Source organism: Calidris pugnax, unplaced genomic scaffold (genome assembly GCF_001431845.1).
Source record: "Calidris pugnax isolate Ruff unplaced genomic scaffold, ASM143184v1 scaffold44, whole genome shotgun sequence".
NCBI lineage: Eukaryota > Metazoa > Chordata > Aves > Charadriiformes > Scolopacidae > Calidris > Calidris pugnax.
In genome coordinates this window covers 43,762,032-43,776,999 of record NW_015094506.1, presented here as the reverse complement: position 1 = coordinate 43,776,999, position 14,968 = coordinate 43,762,032, and the positions used below count along the sequence as shown (strand labels likewise).

Sequence of the window (14,968 nt, the reverse complement as noted above, 5' to 3'; positions counted from 1 at the left end):
GATGGCGAAGGCGCGCGACGGAACGGCAACGGCGGCGGCGGCGGGGCGCTCGCGCACGTGGTGAGCGCGGGGCCGGGCGGGAAGCGGCTCCGGGCAGGGCGGTCGGGGCGCGGTGAGGCGGAGGGAGGTGGGCTTGTGGCGGCGGGACGAGGGACGGCGGGGCCGAGGCTGGGGCAGGGGCGGCTCTCGGCGGTCATGAGGAAATCCGTCCTCCGTGAGGCCTGCGGGGCGGGGCAGGGCCCTCAGCCCCGGGTCCGGCCTCGGCGCCGAGGGCTGCCTGCCTTCCAGCCCGAGCCATCTGCGCCCTGAGGAGTGGAAACACAACGGCGGTGTTCCGCATTGCACCGAGGCGACGGGCGCTCGCAGCTGGTGGTGGCAAAAGGCTTGTTCCTGACACTGTGCGAGTGCGGGGTGGTTGTGGAGAGGCGGGGGCAGGTCTCTTCTCCCGAGTGACAGGCCACAGGACAAGAGGAAATGGCCTTGAGTCACGCCGGGGAGGTTTGGGTGGGATATTAGGAAAAACTTCTTCGTCGAAAGGGTTATCAAACGCTGGAAGAGGCAGCCCAGGGAGTGCTGGAATCACCATCCCTGGAGTTACTTATAAGATGGATAGACATGACACTTAGGGACACAGTTTAGTGATGGTTAGATGAATGGTTGGACTTGATGATCTGAAAGGTCCCTTCCAACTTAGACCATTCCATGAGTCTATGACTTCTAGCAGGATGCTTTACCAAAAGGCAAGTCCAGTTTAAGCTCTAACTCATTGATGCATAGCTTATAAGACATAGCTGAATGACTTCTAAACACTACTTGTTTTTTCCAGATGCTGAAAGGATTGTTAATTATACATGATTGGTGACATCATAGAAACTAAACAATGCCAGCTAAAAGATCCCATGGATTTGTTCCATTCTGGGCAAGTTGTAAAAATATGTGCCCCTATGGTCCGCTATTCAAAGTAAGTAACTGTCATCTCAACTATTTTTTCAGTGTATTTTTTCTGAGGACGTTTATCCTGACTGTAAGAATAGGGGTGATTTTTTTTTTTGCTCCTGTAACTATTTAAGATGGCGATAGACGTGGGACATGTTTTATCTTATGATTAAACTTGTACATCCTCACAGTACTGTATGTCAGAACAGCATTTTAGAATAGCTAATCAGAAAAATGTCTTTACTACTTATCTCTTAATTTTCATGTGTCTGCAGGTTGGCTTTCAGAACCTTGGTTAGGAAATACGGTTGCGATTTGTGTTACACACCAATGATAGTGGCAGCTGATTTTGTGAGATCTGCAAAAGCTAGAGACAGCGAATTCACAACAAACAAAGGTATTTTTTTTCAAGAAACCATTACCTTGTTGGAATGTTTTATGTGGTGATAAACCAAACTGGCCAAGTAAATGAAGTCTGTCACACAACTTGACATCCATTAGTAATTTTGGTATACCATATCTGATTGATTGATTGATTGATGAACCATAGTAATCTAGGTGAGAGTAAGCACATTCCAGTGATAGTGTGTCAAATGAAATAGTGGAAAACCTTGTCCCTACCAGAAATCAGGGCCTCCAGGCTGATTAAATATGTGGTGGGTTGACTACACATAGCTGGCCAGTGGCTACGTGCCGACACAGCTGCTCACTCAATCCTCCTCCATCCCCACAGCTGCACAGGGAGAGAACGGGAAGATCAAAAGCAATAAAAACTCGTGAGTCAAGATGACAGCATAATAAGTGAAGGAAAAAAGGAGAAAAAAACAAGTGATGCAAAGGCAGTCACTTCCCTTCTCACACCAACAGACCAATGCTCAGCCAGTCTCCGAGCAATGGCCACCATGGAACACAATTTCCATGTCCCAACACACTTTCTTCTTCCCCTACCGCTCCAGTTTTATTCCTGAGCTTGACCTTACACAGTGTGGAACATTCCTTGGGCTAGTTTGGGTCAGCTGTCCCAGCTGTGTCCACTCCTAATTTCTTGCCTCACCCCAATCTATTTTGGGGGCAAGAGGAGGCAGAGTGAGAAAAACGGGATGTTTTGACACTGTGCGAGTATGGGCTGCAATAGCCAAAACACTGGTGCATTATCAACAGTGTTTTTGTCACAAAATCCAAAACAGCACCATTCAGGCTGCTATAAATGAACTTAAAATAAATTTTTAAATTAAATTCATCTTAGCTAGACCTAGTACAAGATGGTAGCAAGATTCTTTTCCCAGGAATTGCTGTTTCTTGTGTGTTTCAGAAATGAACACTTAACTCCTTGCTGGGAAAAGTTTTCTGGTCTCTAGCAAAAATAAAGAGTTGCTAAAGGCGAAGAATTTAATAGACCAAACATTGATATAGTGGAATCAAGGACTTATGATAGAAGCAGGGTTTCAAATTAGCTGGAGTGGAAAGTGGAAGGGACTGTTGGTGGACTCTGTGAGACATTGAAAGGGTGATAAAAAGGAGCGAGAAGAGAGCAGGAAGTTGAACCATGGCTGGGGCTGATAAGGAGAAGCAAGGCTTCAGGCATGGTATAGAAGCTTACCCAGAACACATACAAAAAGGAGGAATACAAGGAGTTGTACAGAGTCCTGACTGTAAAGCAAAGGAGAAAAGCAGTACAAAATATGTGGGAAGAGGTGACGATGATACAGATCTGCTGGCATGAAGTGAGTGTGACAAGGAACGTACAAGCATAGGCTGCAACTGGAGGAATGAAAATGCTGCTAATGTGCCAGTAAGATTGGCATGTGGGATCTATGAAGTGTGATGTTTTAATCTATTCAGATCAGTGAACTGGTGGTTTCATTAATGTATATGTGATAACAGGGGAAGTATTTTCGTTATTTTAGCACTGGCTGTTTACTATGGTGCATTTTTCAAATAGAGCAGTTGCAAAGAAAAGTCAACTGTGTGAGCCGACACAGGCAGGACACAGGAACAACCACAAAACCACAGATGATAGGAAAAGAACAAATTTAATATTGATACCTCTGAAGCAGCACATGAGCAGAGGCACGTGAGCAGGGGACACAGGCACTGCGGAGTGAGAGAGTCCTTATTAGTGAGAAAGTGAGAGCTCAGACTTGCTGTTCTGCCTGTATTTCAGGGGTTGAGGCAGGCATAGTTTTTCACTGTGCTTTGATATTGAACAGCAGGGCAGGAATCTCCAGCATGTTTGATAAGGTGGCCCTGAGTCCATCACAGGCCTACGTTATCTAAGTGTGGATGTTCTACTTGTTGAGCACATAAGACTAAACAATAATTAGTGTGATAGAACTGTTTTCCAGCACCCTGTGTGCAAGTCACTGGAGCGAGTTTACAATCCTCCTCGCCAATCTTCCGTTAGTTTCCCATGTACAGATAGACTCTCTTACTACTGGAGTTGAATTTTAAAAAAGCATGAACAATTCTTTGCTCCACCATTAGTTTGCCCCCTTTGAATTTACTTAGAGTTCTGATCTACACAACCTCTTCAGCATTGAAGTTCCACAGGTCAGATATACGTACGCTCAGGGGTGCAGGGACAGGGAAAGAGGAACTTCTCCTTTATGCTGTAACTTTGCTGCCTGATAACAAGGGATACAAAATGAAATGCTGTAGTGTTGTAAACAATATATTTTCCCTATTCACCTTTTTCTTCCTGGCCTTAATTTGATAGGCCTCTAAAACATTCTGCCTCAGGCAGCTTTTCCAAGATTATAGTATTTACATTATTAGCATTTATGCTTTTAACAAGTAACTCCACAACAGGTTGTGAAATTTTACTGTGGTTTTATGTTTAACTTCCTGGCTGTTTGGAGATTTTATCTTCCAATTAGCAGAGTAGGTTTGGAGCCTACAGTTGCAATTTCTGTTTTCCGTTTTCTTCAGCATTGATATTTCTTTGTTGTGTATTTCTCAAATAGAGGTAGATGTTCTTTGTGGCTGCTGGAAAATTTAATATGTCTAGACAGTATTTTTATTAATGCCCAACAAAAAAACTAGGAGTGGGGAATTATTCCAAAATATTAGCTGTAACAATGTAAATCTTTTCAGCTAGAGCACTGTCTTAAATGGACATTGTTTGGAAAATATGCAAAGGATTTTTTTTTGTTTGCTAGATTTTTAGGTACCTTCTAGCAGTGTCTCAGCTTGATTGAGAGGGTACTGCTGCCCTTTCTGACTTAAGCTCCGCTACTTCAAGAGCTACTTATTTTCCGCTAAAATAGAAAAGTCTTCAGAAGCACTTGTGGTCTTTTCAGTACCATAAGTGCACTTGCTTTGTGCATTTATTGGATCTTCTCTTTCTATCAGCAGTCAGATATCCCCTTTCCTCTTAACCACGGTGATTGTTTATATGATAAGTGAGTGCTAAGACTGTTTGAGTTATTTTTAGAGATCTTGAATGTAATGCAGTAACTGTAAAAGGGGAGAGCGTGTTCCAAATGACCATCTGGCTCTCTGCAGGGGCTTAGTAAATCACAAGAAGTTCAGCAGACCCAAGTTGAGGAGCACTGACACTTTGGTTTCCCACTTGAAGCAAAGCTGCTAAAGCTGCTTCTGTCCGTGTGTTCTCATTCCAACTCTGCATATTGCACTGTGGATAAAAACCAGCCATGTTGGCACAGAAGAGGAAAAAGATGGGCTGGGATAAGGAAGGACAAGGCTTTCTGAAGGGTTGGTTCTGTAAGCAAGTTTCCCCTCTGGCAAGACAGACGGCCATGTCAGTACAGCAAAGGGGCAGCATGCAGGCAAGAAGGGGCAGGCTAGGAGGGGAAGCATGAAGGCTGCTGAAAAATAGATAATACTTAGTTTCATGTATCATCTTTGTGAAAGATAAGCATCTGACCAATTTCAGTCAGCAAAAATACATGTTGAACCAGCAACCATCTAGGACACATATGTTTGTCTAATTCCTACCTCTCTTGATAGACATACTCATTTAGTAACCACTGGTCAGCTACCTTTACTTGTGATCTAGGGCTTGCAGAATCACAAAACAGTTGAGTTTGGAAGGACCTCAGTAGGTCATGTTATCAAGCCCCCCTGCTCAAGCGGGGTCACTTAGAGCCAGTTGCCCAGAACCATGGCCAGACAGCTTTTCAATATATGAAAAACATTCAAAATTTAGAATTTCTTTTTTTGTTTGTTTGTTTGTTTTTTTAATCACTAAATATCTTTTAATTGAGTAGGTGATCGTCCATTGATTGTTCAGTTTGCTGCTAAAGAAGCACAGATTTTGTGTGATGCTGCCCATATCGTCTGTCCTTTTGCAGATGGAATAGACCTAAACTGTGGCTGTCCTCAAAGGTAAAGTTTTGAAAAAGCTGGGTTAATATGATGAAATAATTTGAGAGTAAAGAATGCTGGTCTTCGTTTTCGTTTTTACTAAGACAGTAATTACTTAGGCAGTAATTCTTAATTAATGTCTTAATTACTAAGTAATTTCTTAGTTTAAAAATAGACTTCAAGAGAGAAATAACTTTTTACCCTGTCAGAAATGTCTGTGTGGCAAGACTCTGTTCTGAATGTTCTGAGATGCCCATCACAATGGTGAAATAGGGAAAACTAGGTGTATTTGCCAACTTGCCTTTTTTCATTTCTGAGATATTGAGTGCTGGCTCACAAGTGAAGTGTCCATCCCTTATCAACAGCTGTTAAATATGCATTACCAAAAAGAGCTTGCTGCGAATAATTTGGAGAGTGCTATGAGAAATGATGTGGCAATTCCCAAAATAATGAGGCAAGTCCCTCATGTCTCAGACTTATGCAAGTGAAGGATAGTCTCTAAAATATAATTATACAGATCATATTATTCAGGAAGTGCTGAAAAGAATTATTCCATCTTTTATTAGGTTTATAAGTACAGTGAATTAGTGATCTACTTCTCACTTAAATTGATGAAGATTTTGTCTTGACAGTGTAATGCCAAATGAAGATTCTTGCTAACTGGTTCATTTGAGAACCATTTATTACATGCTTGTCAGACAGTCTTTTTCTAAGTGAAGATCTCAAAATAAATGTAGGAAAGCAAAATATAATACTACAGTGCAAATACTTAATTTGTCTATTCTAATTAGGTTGTCTTCACTTAAAATTATAGTATTTGAGAAAACTTTTCTGGAGAGACCTGAGACTTCAGAATTGATGTGTATTTTTTTTCTAAGCTAACTACAGTTAGGTATGCCAAACTGTAAGTTCCTTTTAGGCCAAAAATAAATGCTTCGTTTGAAACCTTTGATACTCGTGCAGACTGGTTTCAAAATAACCAAACTTTGTGCATTTAATCTGCCTTTATAAGAAAAATTGTTCAAGAAACAAACCGCTGCTGCTAAGTGGAAGCAAAGGTTATTTCCTGCCAATAAAAATGAAGTGTTTTGCAGCTGAGGGAAGACAATGTTACTGAAATCCTATCCTCACTTGCACCTCTTCCTTTTCAATCCAAAGTCATTTTCTGTTTTGAAGAAACCCATGATCCAATAGAAGGGAAAACATCAAACTCCTTATTTCATGTATGATCAAAACCATCATTGATTAAGTCTTAATTTATCCTCCTTGTGAGTCCATTTTGTGGACAGAAAACTGAAGAGATTAGTGACTTGTCCAAAGTTCTCACAGCACAATGGAGACTAAACCAGGATCTAAAGCTTGTGTCAAACTGCAAATGAGTCATTGATCTACAGCCAATACTCTCTGTTTACTCAACCACACATTCTGAAGGTCATAAGGAAAGAAACTGATGTATTTGATTGAAATTGATCTGCATTTTTTCACATGTAGAATACAAACTTTCTTTTTCTTTTAAAGATGGGCGATGGCAGAAGGTTATGGTGCTTGCTTAATAAATAAACCAGAACTCGTTCGAGATATGGTGAGACATGTACGGAATCAGATTGACAACCCTAGATTTTCAGTATCTATTAAAATAAGGTAGGCCTAACTTAAATTCTGTTTGTGGTACTTGGAAGAATCGTTTTAATTTTTAAAGAAAAACATGTTAGTGCAATAGTTACACTATACTTTTAATATAAGTAATTCTGTTTATGTAATATTACACATTTTATTAATTTCCCTACATGTGAAGACTGCTGAGATTTTTTGACCTCAGATGGTGAAAGACTATCTGGGGCAAGTAATCCCAAACTTAGATAGTAGAACCAGCACAGCCTTTGACTACTTACCCGGATAACATGCTGGATGCTGGAGTTCTCTTCCAATACAAACAACATGAAAGTACAAGTTAAAAGGTCCAGGGTTCCATAAAAGAAAAGCAATGCGTAGTCTGTATCATCACCAGGTTTTCTTTGTGAGCTGTTGGAGGCCAGAGCCATATTTGCTATTGGGGGAAGGGTGGTAAAGCTGGGAACTGGCCCCCACAACTGCTCTAAAGAACACATCCTGCTTCCCTTCATCGCTTTCTAAACTTCTGTAAACTCTTGTTTTGCATTGCTCTGTACCACTTCATCCACATATTTTTCAGTTAAGTTTCAACTCAGTTTGTGATCCTTCAGGAAATGGAAACTAATATTTTCTTTATTTATATTGTTAGACAAATCTGTGGTAACTCCTCCTTAGGGAGGTGGGCTTTTTATACAGTTCAGGTAACTTACTTTCTAAGGTTTTCATTCCTTGGAATTTTAGGATCCATGAGGACTTAAAAAGAACAGTTGACCTGTGCCAAAAAGCTGAAGCAACTGGAGTTTCATGGATTACAGTACATGGGAGAAGTGTAGAAGAAAGACATCAACCTGTACATTATGATGCAATTAAAATAATTAAACAAAGCATGTCTATACCTATTGTGGCTAATGGAGACATTAAAACTTTAAAAGATGCTGAAAATGTTCATCATTGGACAGGAGCAGATGGTAAGATTAAACATACTCTATTTTCTAAGTAAACGTACAAATCAGATTTCAAAGTATTTATTTTGGCTGTAAGTAGGACATGATTTGAGTGCCTTTTACTCTTTGAGGAGACAAAGAGGATTTTTAGATGCCTTATAAACTCATAAACAGAATCATTTGTAATAATCAGAGCACCAGAGCACTGTTACTCAAAGCCACAAATAATGATTTCCAAGGCAAACTACAAAAGCTCTTTGCTTAATTATGCTATCTATTCACTCAGCAGTGTTCAGTTTTTGTGATGCTGATCTTCTTTTAAAGAACTATAACCTGCCACTTGGAAATCTCTGCTTCCTGCACACAGGAGCAGATTTCTTACAGTAAGAATATGGCAGAAAAAGGAAATATTGTTAAGGCAGATACTTAACCATTACGATGATTAGCTTCAAGGACACAGTGAGGCACTCTCAGATCTGTATTTACCTTGTCTTATGCTTCAGTGGTAAAATTTTGAGGTAAAGGATTGCCCTGCAGTTATTTAGTCACAACAGATTCCTGCAGCTGTCTGGTTTCAAGACAGTATGGAAATTCAGAATATGGTTTGAAGAGTGATCTGTACCTAGACACTTTGGATCTTACAGCTAGAGACTAACAGGACAGAGAACAGTAGTTGGAGTCACAAGGAGAAGTTCATGTGGGAGGTTTCTTTTGACAGTATTGGTATTTAATAGCAACAACAAAAACTAGTTGAACCAAACTGCCATGCTGCTATCGTGCCTTCCCCACACATACAAAGCAGGAAGGAAATATATAACAGATAAGAATGTTCTCACAGCCCAGCTGACCACCTATGTACAAAAATATGACCAAAAGTACAAAAATATAAAGCATCTTTTTCTGTCATGCACAGTAGCAAAAGAAATTTTTCATTTTTGATCGTCCTGTTTTTTAAGAAGAGACTCAATGATAAATTATATGTTGACAGTGCAGGAAAACAGAATCCCTTACTTGCAGAAAAATTACAATAGAACTCGTATGGGTTTATCTGACAATTTGAGGGTAGAGTTGCAAATGCACTGCAGACCAAGAGCCCTGAGATTTATATGATTGAGACATTGAGCTCTTACTGGAAGAAGGATTCTAGGTCAGTGAATCAGCTGAGTTGCACTAAAAATAACTAAATTTATCATATTAGTACCCTTGTATCTTTCAATTGTAATTTTGCATTAAAAAGGCAGGCTTGTGTGTGTGTAGCAAATAAAATGCTATTGAATTGCAGTTATATAAGTAGGGAAGAGAGGCTTCTGTGTCCTGTGTTTGGTTTCAAAATTTCTGAAAGGATGTGTCATCAAGTGGAATGTGTGGACAGGTGGTGTAGGTACTCTGAGGTTTGGATTGTTAAATGGAGTTCTCTGGTATAGCTATAACACTTGTCCCTGTTGTTCTCCCATTACTTGTCTGTTAGCTTTGGGTGGTTGTCCTAAGAGGCACTATACAAAATCTATGGGAAGATTTAATGTAAAATTTAAATTATAATGTAACTTACTGCTTTCATTTCCAATTTGAAGGTGTAATGGTGGCTAGAGGACTCTTAGCAAATCCAGCTATGTTTGCAGGATACGAAGAGACGCCTTTGAAGTGCATCCAGGACTGGGTTGAGATTGCTCTTGAGCATGGAACTCCTTTTACGTGTTTTCACCATCACTTAATGTACATGATGGAACGCATAACTTCAAAACAAGAAAAAAAAGTTTTTAATGTTTTATCAAGTACCTCAGCAGTACTAGATTATCTGAATAATTATTATGGTGTGTGATAACTGAAAGTATTTTATTCCTATGTAAACTTCTGTTTTGCAATTGCCAATACAAGTTTTAATTGAGTTCCTATCTATTAGTTGCATTCACATATTGCACAGGTATTTTCAACACAGCATAACATTATGATCATGGTGATATTTTATATTTTTAGTATTTTTATGTCAGCATTTTTCATTCCAGAAAATATTCCAGATTCCACAAATATGGAATTCTATTTACAATGCACTACTACAGAGAGGATTGATTATTGTAAGACTCCAGTAATTTATTTTGTCACCAGACAGTTGCTTACAGCAATATGATTGCAAAACTAAGGCCTTATGTGAAACCTCCTAAAATCAGAAAGACTACTCATAAATATACCAAGAATTTCAGACCAAAATAATATATAGGGAACAATTATAGAAGCTTTTGCTTTAACTGACATAAGCTGTACTTTTAAATTTTAGTAGATTTTTCAAGCTTAAAGACTGTGAGGCCTTGAAACCCAGCATAGTATTCTCTTTTAAATTAGATGCTCCTTTTGCAGACTAAAACTTTCTAAGCTTACTTATAACTCAGAAAAATTCCATGCTTTATATAGTAAAAGAAACCTGGAGTAGTCAAACAACAGAAAGGAGGAAAAGAGTAAAACGAAGAAATAATTTAAACTAAGTACAAAGAGCTGAATCTAAAATGCAAGACTTGAAAGTTCAATCTAACTGAATTCAGTTTAATTTATCTACTGTATAATAATTATATAAAAGATTAAATCCCTGTCATCTACCAAAACAGAACTTTATAGGTCAAAGAAAAGCTGACAGATTCTCTCAGTGGGGCTCTTGCAATCCTTTCTGCCTGCTGGCATGTTGCTTATCAAAGCATGACAGCCACTTGGCTTTGAATCTTTGTATAGGAGGGAAATAGTGAAAATTAGAATAACATAATAACGTTACTCACCAGCTGCATTTGTTCTGCAAGGGAAATTTCACAAATCTGTGCAGTACAATTAATTGTAATCAAATAATTTGTTTTCTTTAGATGTTTACACAGAAATTCTTACCAGAAATTGTTTAGTTTTCTGACTCTGATACTTCTGTAAATATACAAGTGAATAGTTCTACATTTTCTAAATAAATTACTTGGTTTTGTATACAATTGTAATTTTTTTATTAGACTACAGACTATGACAACTTGGAGGAGGGGAGGTTGCTTTCAATCATTTAGATATCTAAATGCTCACAGTTATTTTAATGCAATAGCATAAAAGACTTGATAATTTTTCATAGTGAATGTGTTCCAATTTAGGCATATGAACCAAAGTTCAAAAGACATGACCACCAAGTCTAGTTCATTATTTAAGAAAGCAAGTCTACATAACTCTTCTGATATGGTCACCTACCTGATGTGTTAAATGGAAAACGACAGACGTGCTTTGCTATCCTAGGCTAATTGAGACCATCTCTACAACCTTTTTTGGTGCAATAGGTTCTCTGCTCCTTCAGACAACTGGGTTTTTTTCACTCTTCTGGATTGTAATTTTTTCTTGACATTGGATGAGCACAAGTGTGTATAGCATTCCAGGTAAAACCCTAGGAATATCTTCTGCAGTTAATACTCCTCTTTCCAATATTTTACTTTTCCTGAACTAATATTCATCGTGTAATTTGTGACCTCCCAGTTTTACAGGAAAAGTTCTTATTTCCCAACTGCATCACGTTGTTATTTTGTACAGCTGAATTTCCAGTCTTAAGTTCATCCAGCTACAGTGCAATACTCAATTCTCCTCAGTTCTGAAAACACCTCCAGCCTTCTGCATCAAAATTGAAAAGTAAAACTATACAACTGCATTGTAGAAGAAAAGGATTCTTGAAAGTATTAACCAAGCCATGTGTTAGCATTTTCTTAAGATTTTTATGATTTGACAAGCAACTACTATTTGCTGTGAACTGTCCCATTAACCACAAGGAGCAAAGAAAAAGGAATTTATTATAATCAAGTAAAACAAATGCAAGGCTTTTTTTTTTTTGTAATAGTGGGGAAATTGAATTTTAGAGGACTTGAAATTCCTTGACCTATTTAGATTTTGAAGGCAGCAGTTGTTGTGCCTGTGTGAGATTAATCATAGAGATTTCTGCCTGAAGTAGAAGACCTAGGTTGCTAGGCTGCTGTTAATATCGGGAGTAATTAAGGAGTGCTTGATGTGGCCAATTATGCGTCATAAAAGTCAATGAAAGTTTATCATCCTTTTTTGAGGGTGAAATGAATTGTACACCTTTTCCCCTTGTGAATTCTGTATGCATCTGAACAAACTTCACTGTGTTGACATAAATGCTGAACAGCCATACTTACTGTTCAAATATACATAAATTACTAAAGTTGGAGTTAGTTATTTAACTTCCAGTGTTTTAGAATATGGTTGTGTTTTTCATTATAAGCCATTTGAATATGGGAAAATCCTCATCTCCAGTTTAAAGCCACCACATAGGTTCCTTCCCTGTATGTGTTACTTGTAACATCCCAGAGTACTCAGTCTTTGTAATTTTCAAATTTTTAAAAGTTATTCTGCAAGTAAGGTAAGACACAAAGCTCCGTTTCCTCTTTTAGGTTCTTTGCCTTCTGTAACCGACCCAGCTCTTTATGTTGGGCCAGCCCACAAAACAATGACATATTCTCGTAATACCTGTACCTTTTTGCATCTTTCACCCTGCTGCAGTAACCCCAGCTCCCTCACACACACTCCCATTGTCTCGGTTCCCTACAACTAAGTTGTTCCTTAGGTCTTTTCTTTGTCTTGGGTTGATGGTTGGGCAAGTGCAGTGTGTGATGATGAGATAGCTGTCATACAAGCCACATAAGAATGGAACAGGTTTGAACTTTTCTCTTTGCCTTTCTTTCAGCAGAGAATTAGTCGGACTTCTGTCTTCTATCCAGCTTCTAATACAGAGGAATTTCACAGTTCTTCTTCTGAATGCTTTGTCACCTTACTGGTGGGAGAGGAAGGTATTTCTTTTAGCTGTAATGTTTTAAGCTTTGTAAATTTTTTTTCCTGAAGCAGGCAGCCATTTATTTATAGTTATTGTATGGCATCATATTTATCATGCTGTGGTTCACTTCTAGAAAAGCAGCCTTTGATCAACAAGCCAGACTTCTACCACTTCAGCTAGAATACCTTCCAGGAGAGGCAGAGTGCAGCCAGCAGCAGAAGGGAGGTCTGGCAGATGTTTCCAGGGGGCTTCTCTCTGTCCCTGGGATCGTGTTCCAGGTTGGTGGGGAACATGCAGCAGCTGCAGTGGAAGTGCACAGCAGTTGCTGCAGAGTGAGTCTGGCTGAGATCTTACGAAGCCCTTGAAGTGAAATAGCAGACTTGGAGTCTCTGGCAGCAGGGATGTGCAAATACAGTCCCATCAGTATGAGGCTACTGGGAGGGCAGCCTGCAGTGCGAGTAAGAGATGAGTGAGCAGCTCAGAAATGGAAAATGCCCTGGAATTAAAGGAGACAAAGTCTTTAATAACATTTCATCAGTTTCAATAAAGTATAATGGCTGTAGGCCAATAGCTAAAATGTAATAACCAGGACATACTAAGGGGTTATGTTTTGTTTATGCTTCTGATTAAGTATGTTGGTGAAAACATGTTAGAAATAATTCTTGAAACCCAGGCTGTTCCCACTGTGTGGATTGGATTGAAGCGGCTGGTTGTATCACTCTGCAGTATTTGTTATGCATAAACAATTATTTGGGATGTAACCTTTCATCCAGACATGGCTTGGCAGCAGCTGGGAAAATGTTGACACCCTGGCTCCATCCCCGGGCCACAGACCTGGGAAATGTTAAGGGTAAACAATTTCAGACTGTGAGCAGCTGCAAACAACTCTGCTCAAAACCCCTTATGCAAGATTTTCCTACCCCATTTCAGTTTCAATGGATTAGAGCAACAAAGAACTACTATTCACAGCATTTAATCTGACTCATTTTGATGGAAATTAATTGGGACAGAATTCCTAAAAGCAGGTAGCTGTGTCAAGAGGGCTGGTGCTGCCCAGCTAGACAAGGTAACCTCTTCCACCAGCAGCACCTCAGGGTCTATTAGGGGTGCAGGCGAGGGGACCCTGGCCTGAGCCATCTGATCCACAGGGTGTGGAAATTACCCGGATACCACCTGTGAAATGGCTGGATGTGACATGCAACAGTGTGAGAAGCTGGCAAAAGCTGCAGGTAGCGCTGAGAGAGATCATAGAATGGTTTGGGTTGGAAGGGACCTCAAAGATCATCGAGTTCCAACCCCCCTGCCCTGGGCAGGGACACCTCCCACTAGAGCAGGTTGCTCAAAGCCCCATCCAGCCTGGCCTTGAACACTTCCAGGGATGGGGCATCCACAGCTTCCCTGGGCAACCTGTTCCAGTGTCTCACCACCCTCATAGTAAAAAATTTCTTCCTGATACCTAATCTGAATCTTTTTTCTTCCCATTTAAAACCGTTAAATTGGCTGGATTTCACCAGCCATTAACCAGGGGTTGTGTGAAAAAAAACCTGCACTACACAAGTAATGGGAGAGTAGTTTTGAAGGTCCTTTTGGAAGTAGAAACTTGCAGGGCCAAGAGTGCCCGATAACCATATCAGTACCTCAGCAACACCACATGAGGCCGAGACTGCCCAAGTAACGGTATCAGAAATACTGGATGTGGGTACAGATACAGCAAAACGAGGAACAACAGGGAAAAGCGATTAAGGGAGGGTTATGCAGGGCCAGAGGAGGGTGGCAAAACAGATGGCCAAGAAATAAGAAAATGGGTACCAAGGTATGGAAATAATGTGCTGAGAGCCTCACTATGCTGATAAAAAGCACTCTACAGGGCAGCAGGACAGAACAGGATTTTCTGAAGGAATATTGTTTTATTCATGAGGTTCAAACAGGCCTGTTTGACAACATTTGAGACTGTTGTTTGGTTGTTATTTGTGCTGTCTTTATGAATACTGAGCCTATTTTCCTTAAGAAAACAGATGAAGAGCATCTTAATACATTACAGTAGTGTAATGCATGGGGGGGGCACACGACACAGAGTATTTTAATTGAACTTCAGAAACTAATCGGCGCGCTAGAGAGCAGAGCTGAAGTCCCCGATGGAGTAAGCTTGAGCCATGGAGCAGTGGGACGATCGCAGCGAGATCCTGCAGCAAAAATTCTTACAACCATTGCCTAACTGTGAAAAAAGATAACTACTTTTAACTTTTCTCAACGTGTAGATCCCTGCATTTTCCAACAGCGGTGTGGTTTCTCAATAAATTCATGCCTTACCCTCAGGCTGGGCTTTCCAGGTGCCCCCTCACAAGCCCCTCACTTCACGTCC

At 39.9% G+C, this 14,968-nt stretch overlaps 2 protein-coding genes across 3 annotated transcripts in view; one reads left to right on the top strand and one right to left on the bottom strand.

Annotated features, from left to right (window-relative positions):
• Window positions 1-197, bottom strand: part of COG5 (component of oligomeric golgi complex 5) — a 188,214-nt gene extending 188,017 nt beyond the window's left edge. The window contains exon 1 of the mRNA XM_014963365.1: window positions 54-197. Coding sequence (XP_014818851.1) covers window positions 54-197 — 144 coding nt within the window. The remainder of the gene's footprint in view (window positions 1-53) is intronic.
• On the top strand, window positions 3-10,772 carry DUS4L (dihydrouridine synthase 4-like). 2 transcript variants are annotated; one of them, XM_014963552.1, is made up of 7 exons: window positions 3-60; window positions 827-961; window positions 1,212-1,333; window positions 5,166-5,283; window positions 6,781-6,903; window positions 7,615-7,841; window positions 9,389-10,772. In XM_014963552.1, the coding sequence occupies exons 2-7, from the start codon at window positions 852-854 to the stop codon at window positions 9,634-9,636; spliced, it is 948 nt and encodes a 315-aa protein (XP_014819038.1). In that variant the 5' UTR covers window positions 3-60; window positions 827-851; the 3' UTR covers window positions 9,637-10,772. The 2 variants fall into 2 exon arrangements, with proteins under 2 accessions (XP_014819038.1, XP_014819037.1); XM_014963551.1 differs by lacking the exon at window positions 3-60 and adding an exon at window positions 190-740.
• The last annotated feature ends 4,196 nt before the right edge of the window (window positions 10,773-14,968 follow it).

Coding starts and splice junctions, on each gene's coding strand:
- DUS4L (XM_014963552.1), top strand. CDS start 852: ATGATTGGTGACATCATAGAAACTAAACAATGCCAGCTAAAAGATCCC. Junction 1,334..5,165: donor CGAATTCACAACAAACAAAG/GTATTTTTTTTC, acceptor TTAATTGAGTAG/GTGATCGTCCATTGATTGTT. Junction 6,904..7,614: donor TCAGTATCTATTAAAATAAG/GTAGGCCTAACT, acceptor TTGGAATTTTAG/GATCCATGAGGACTTAAAAA.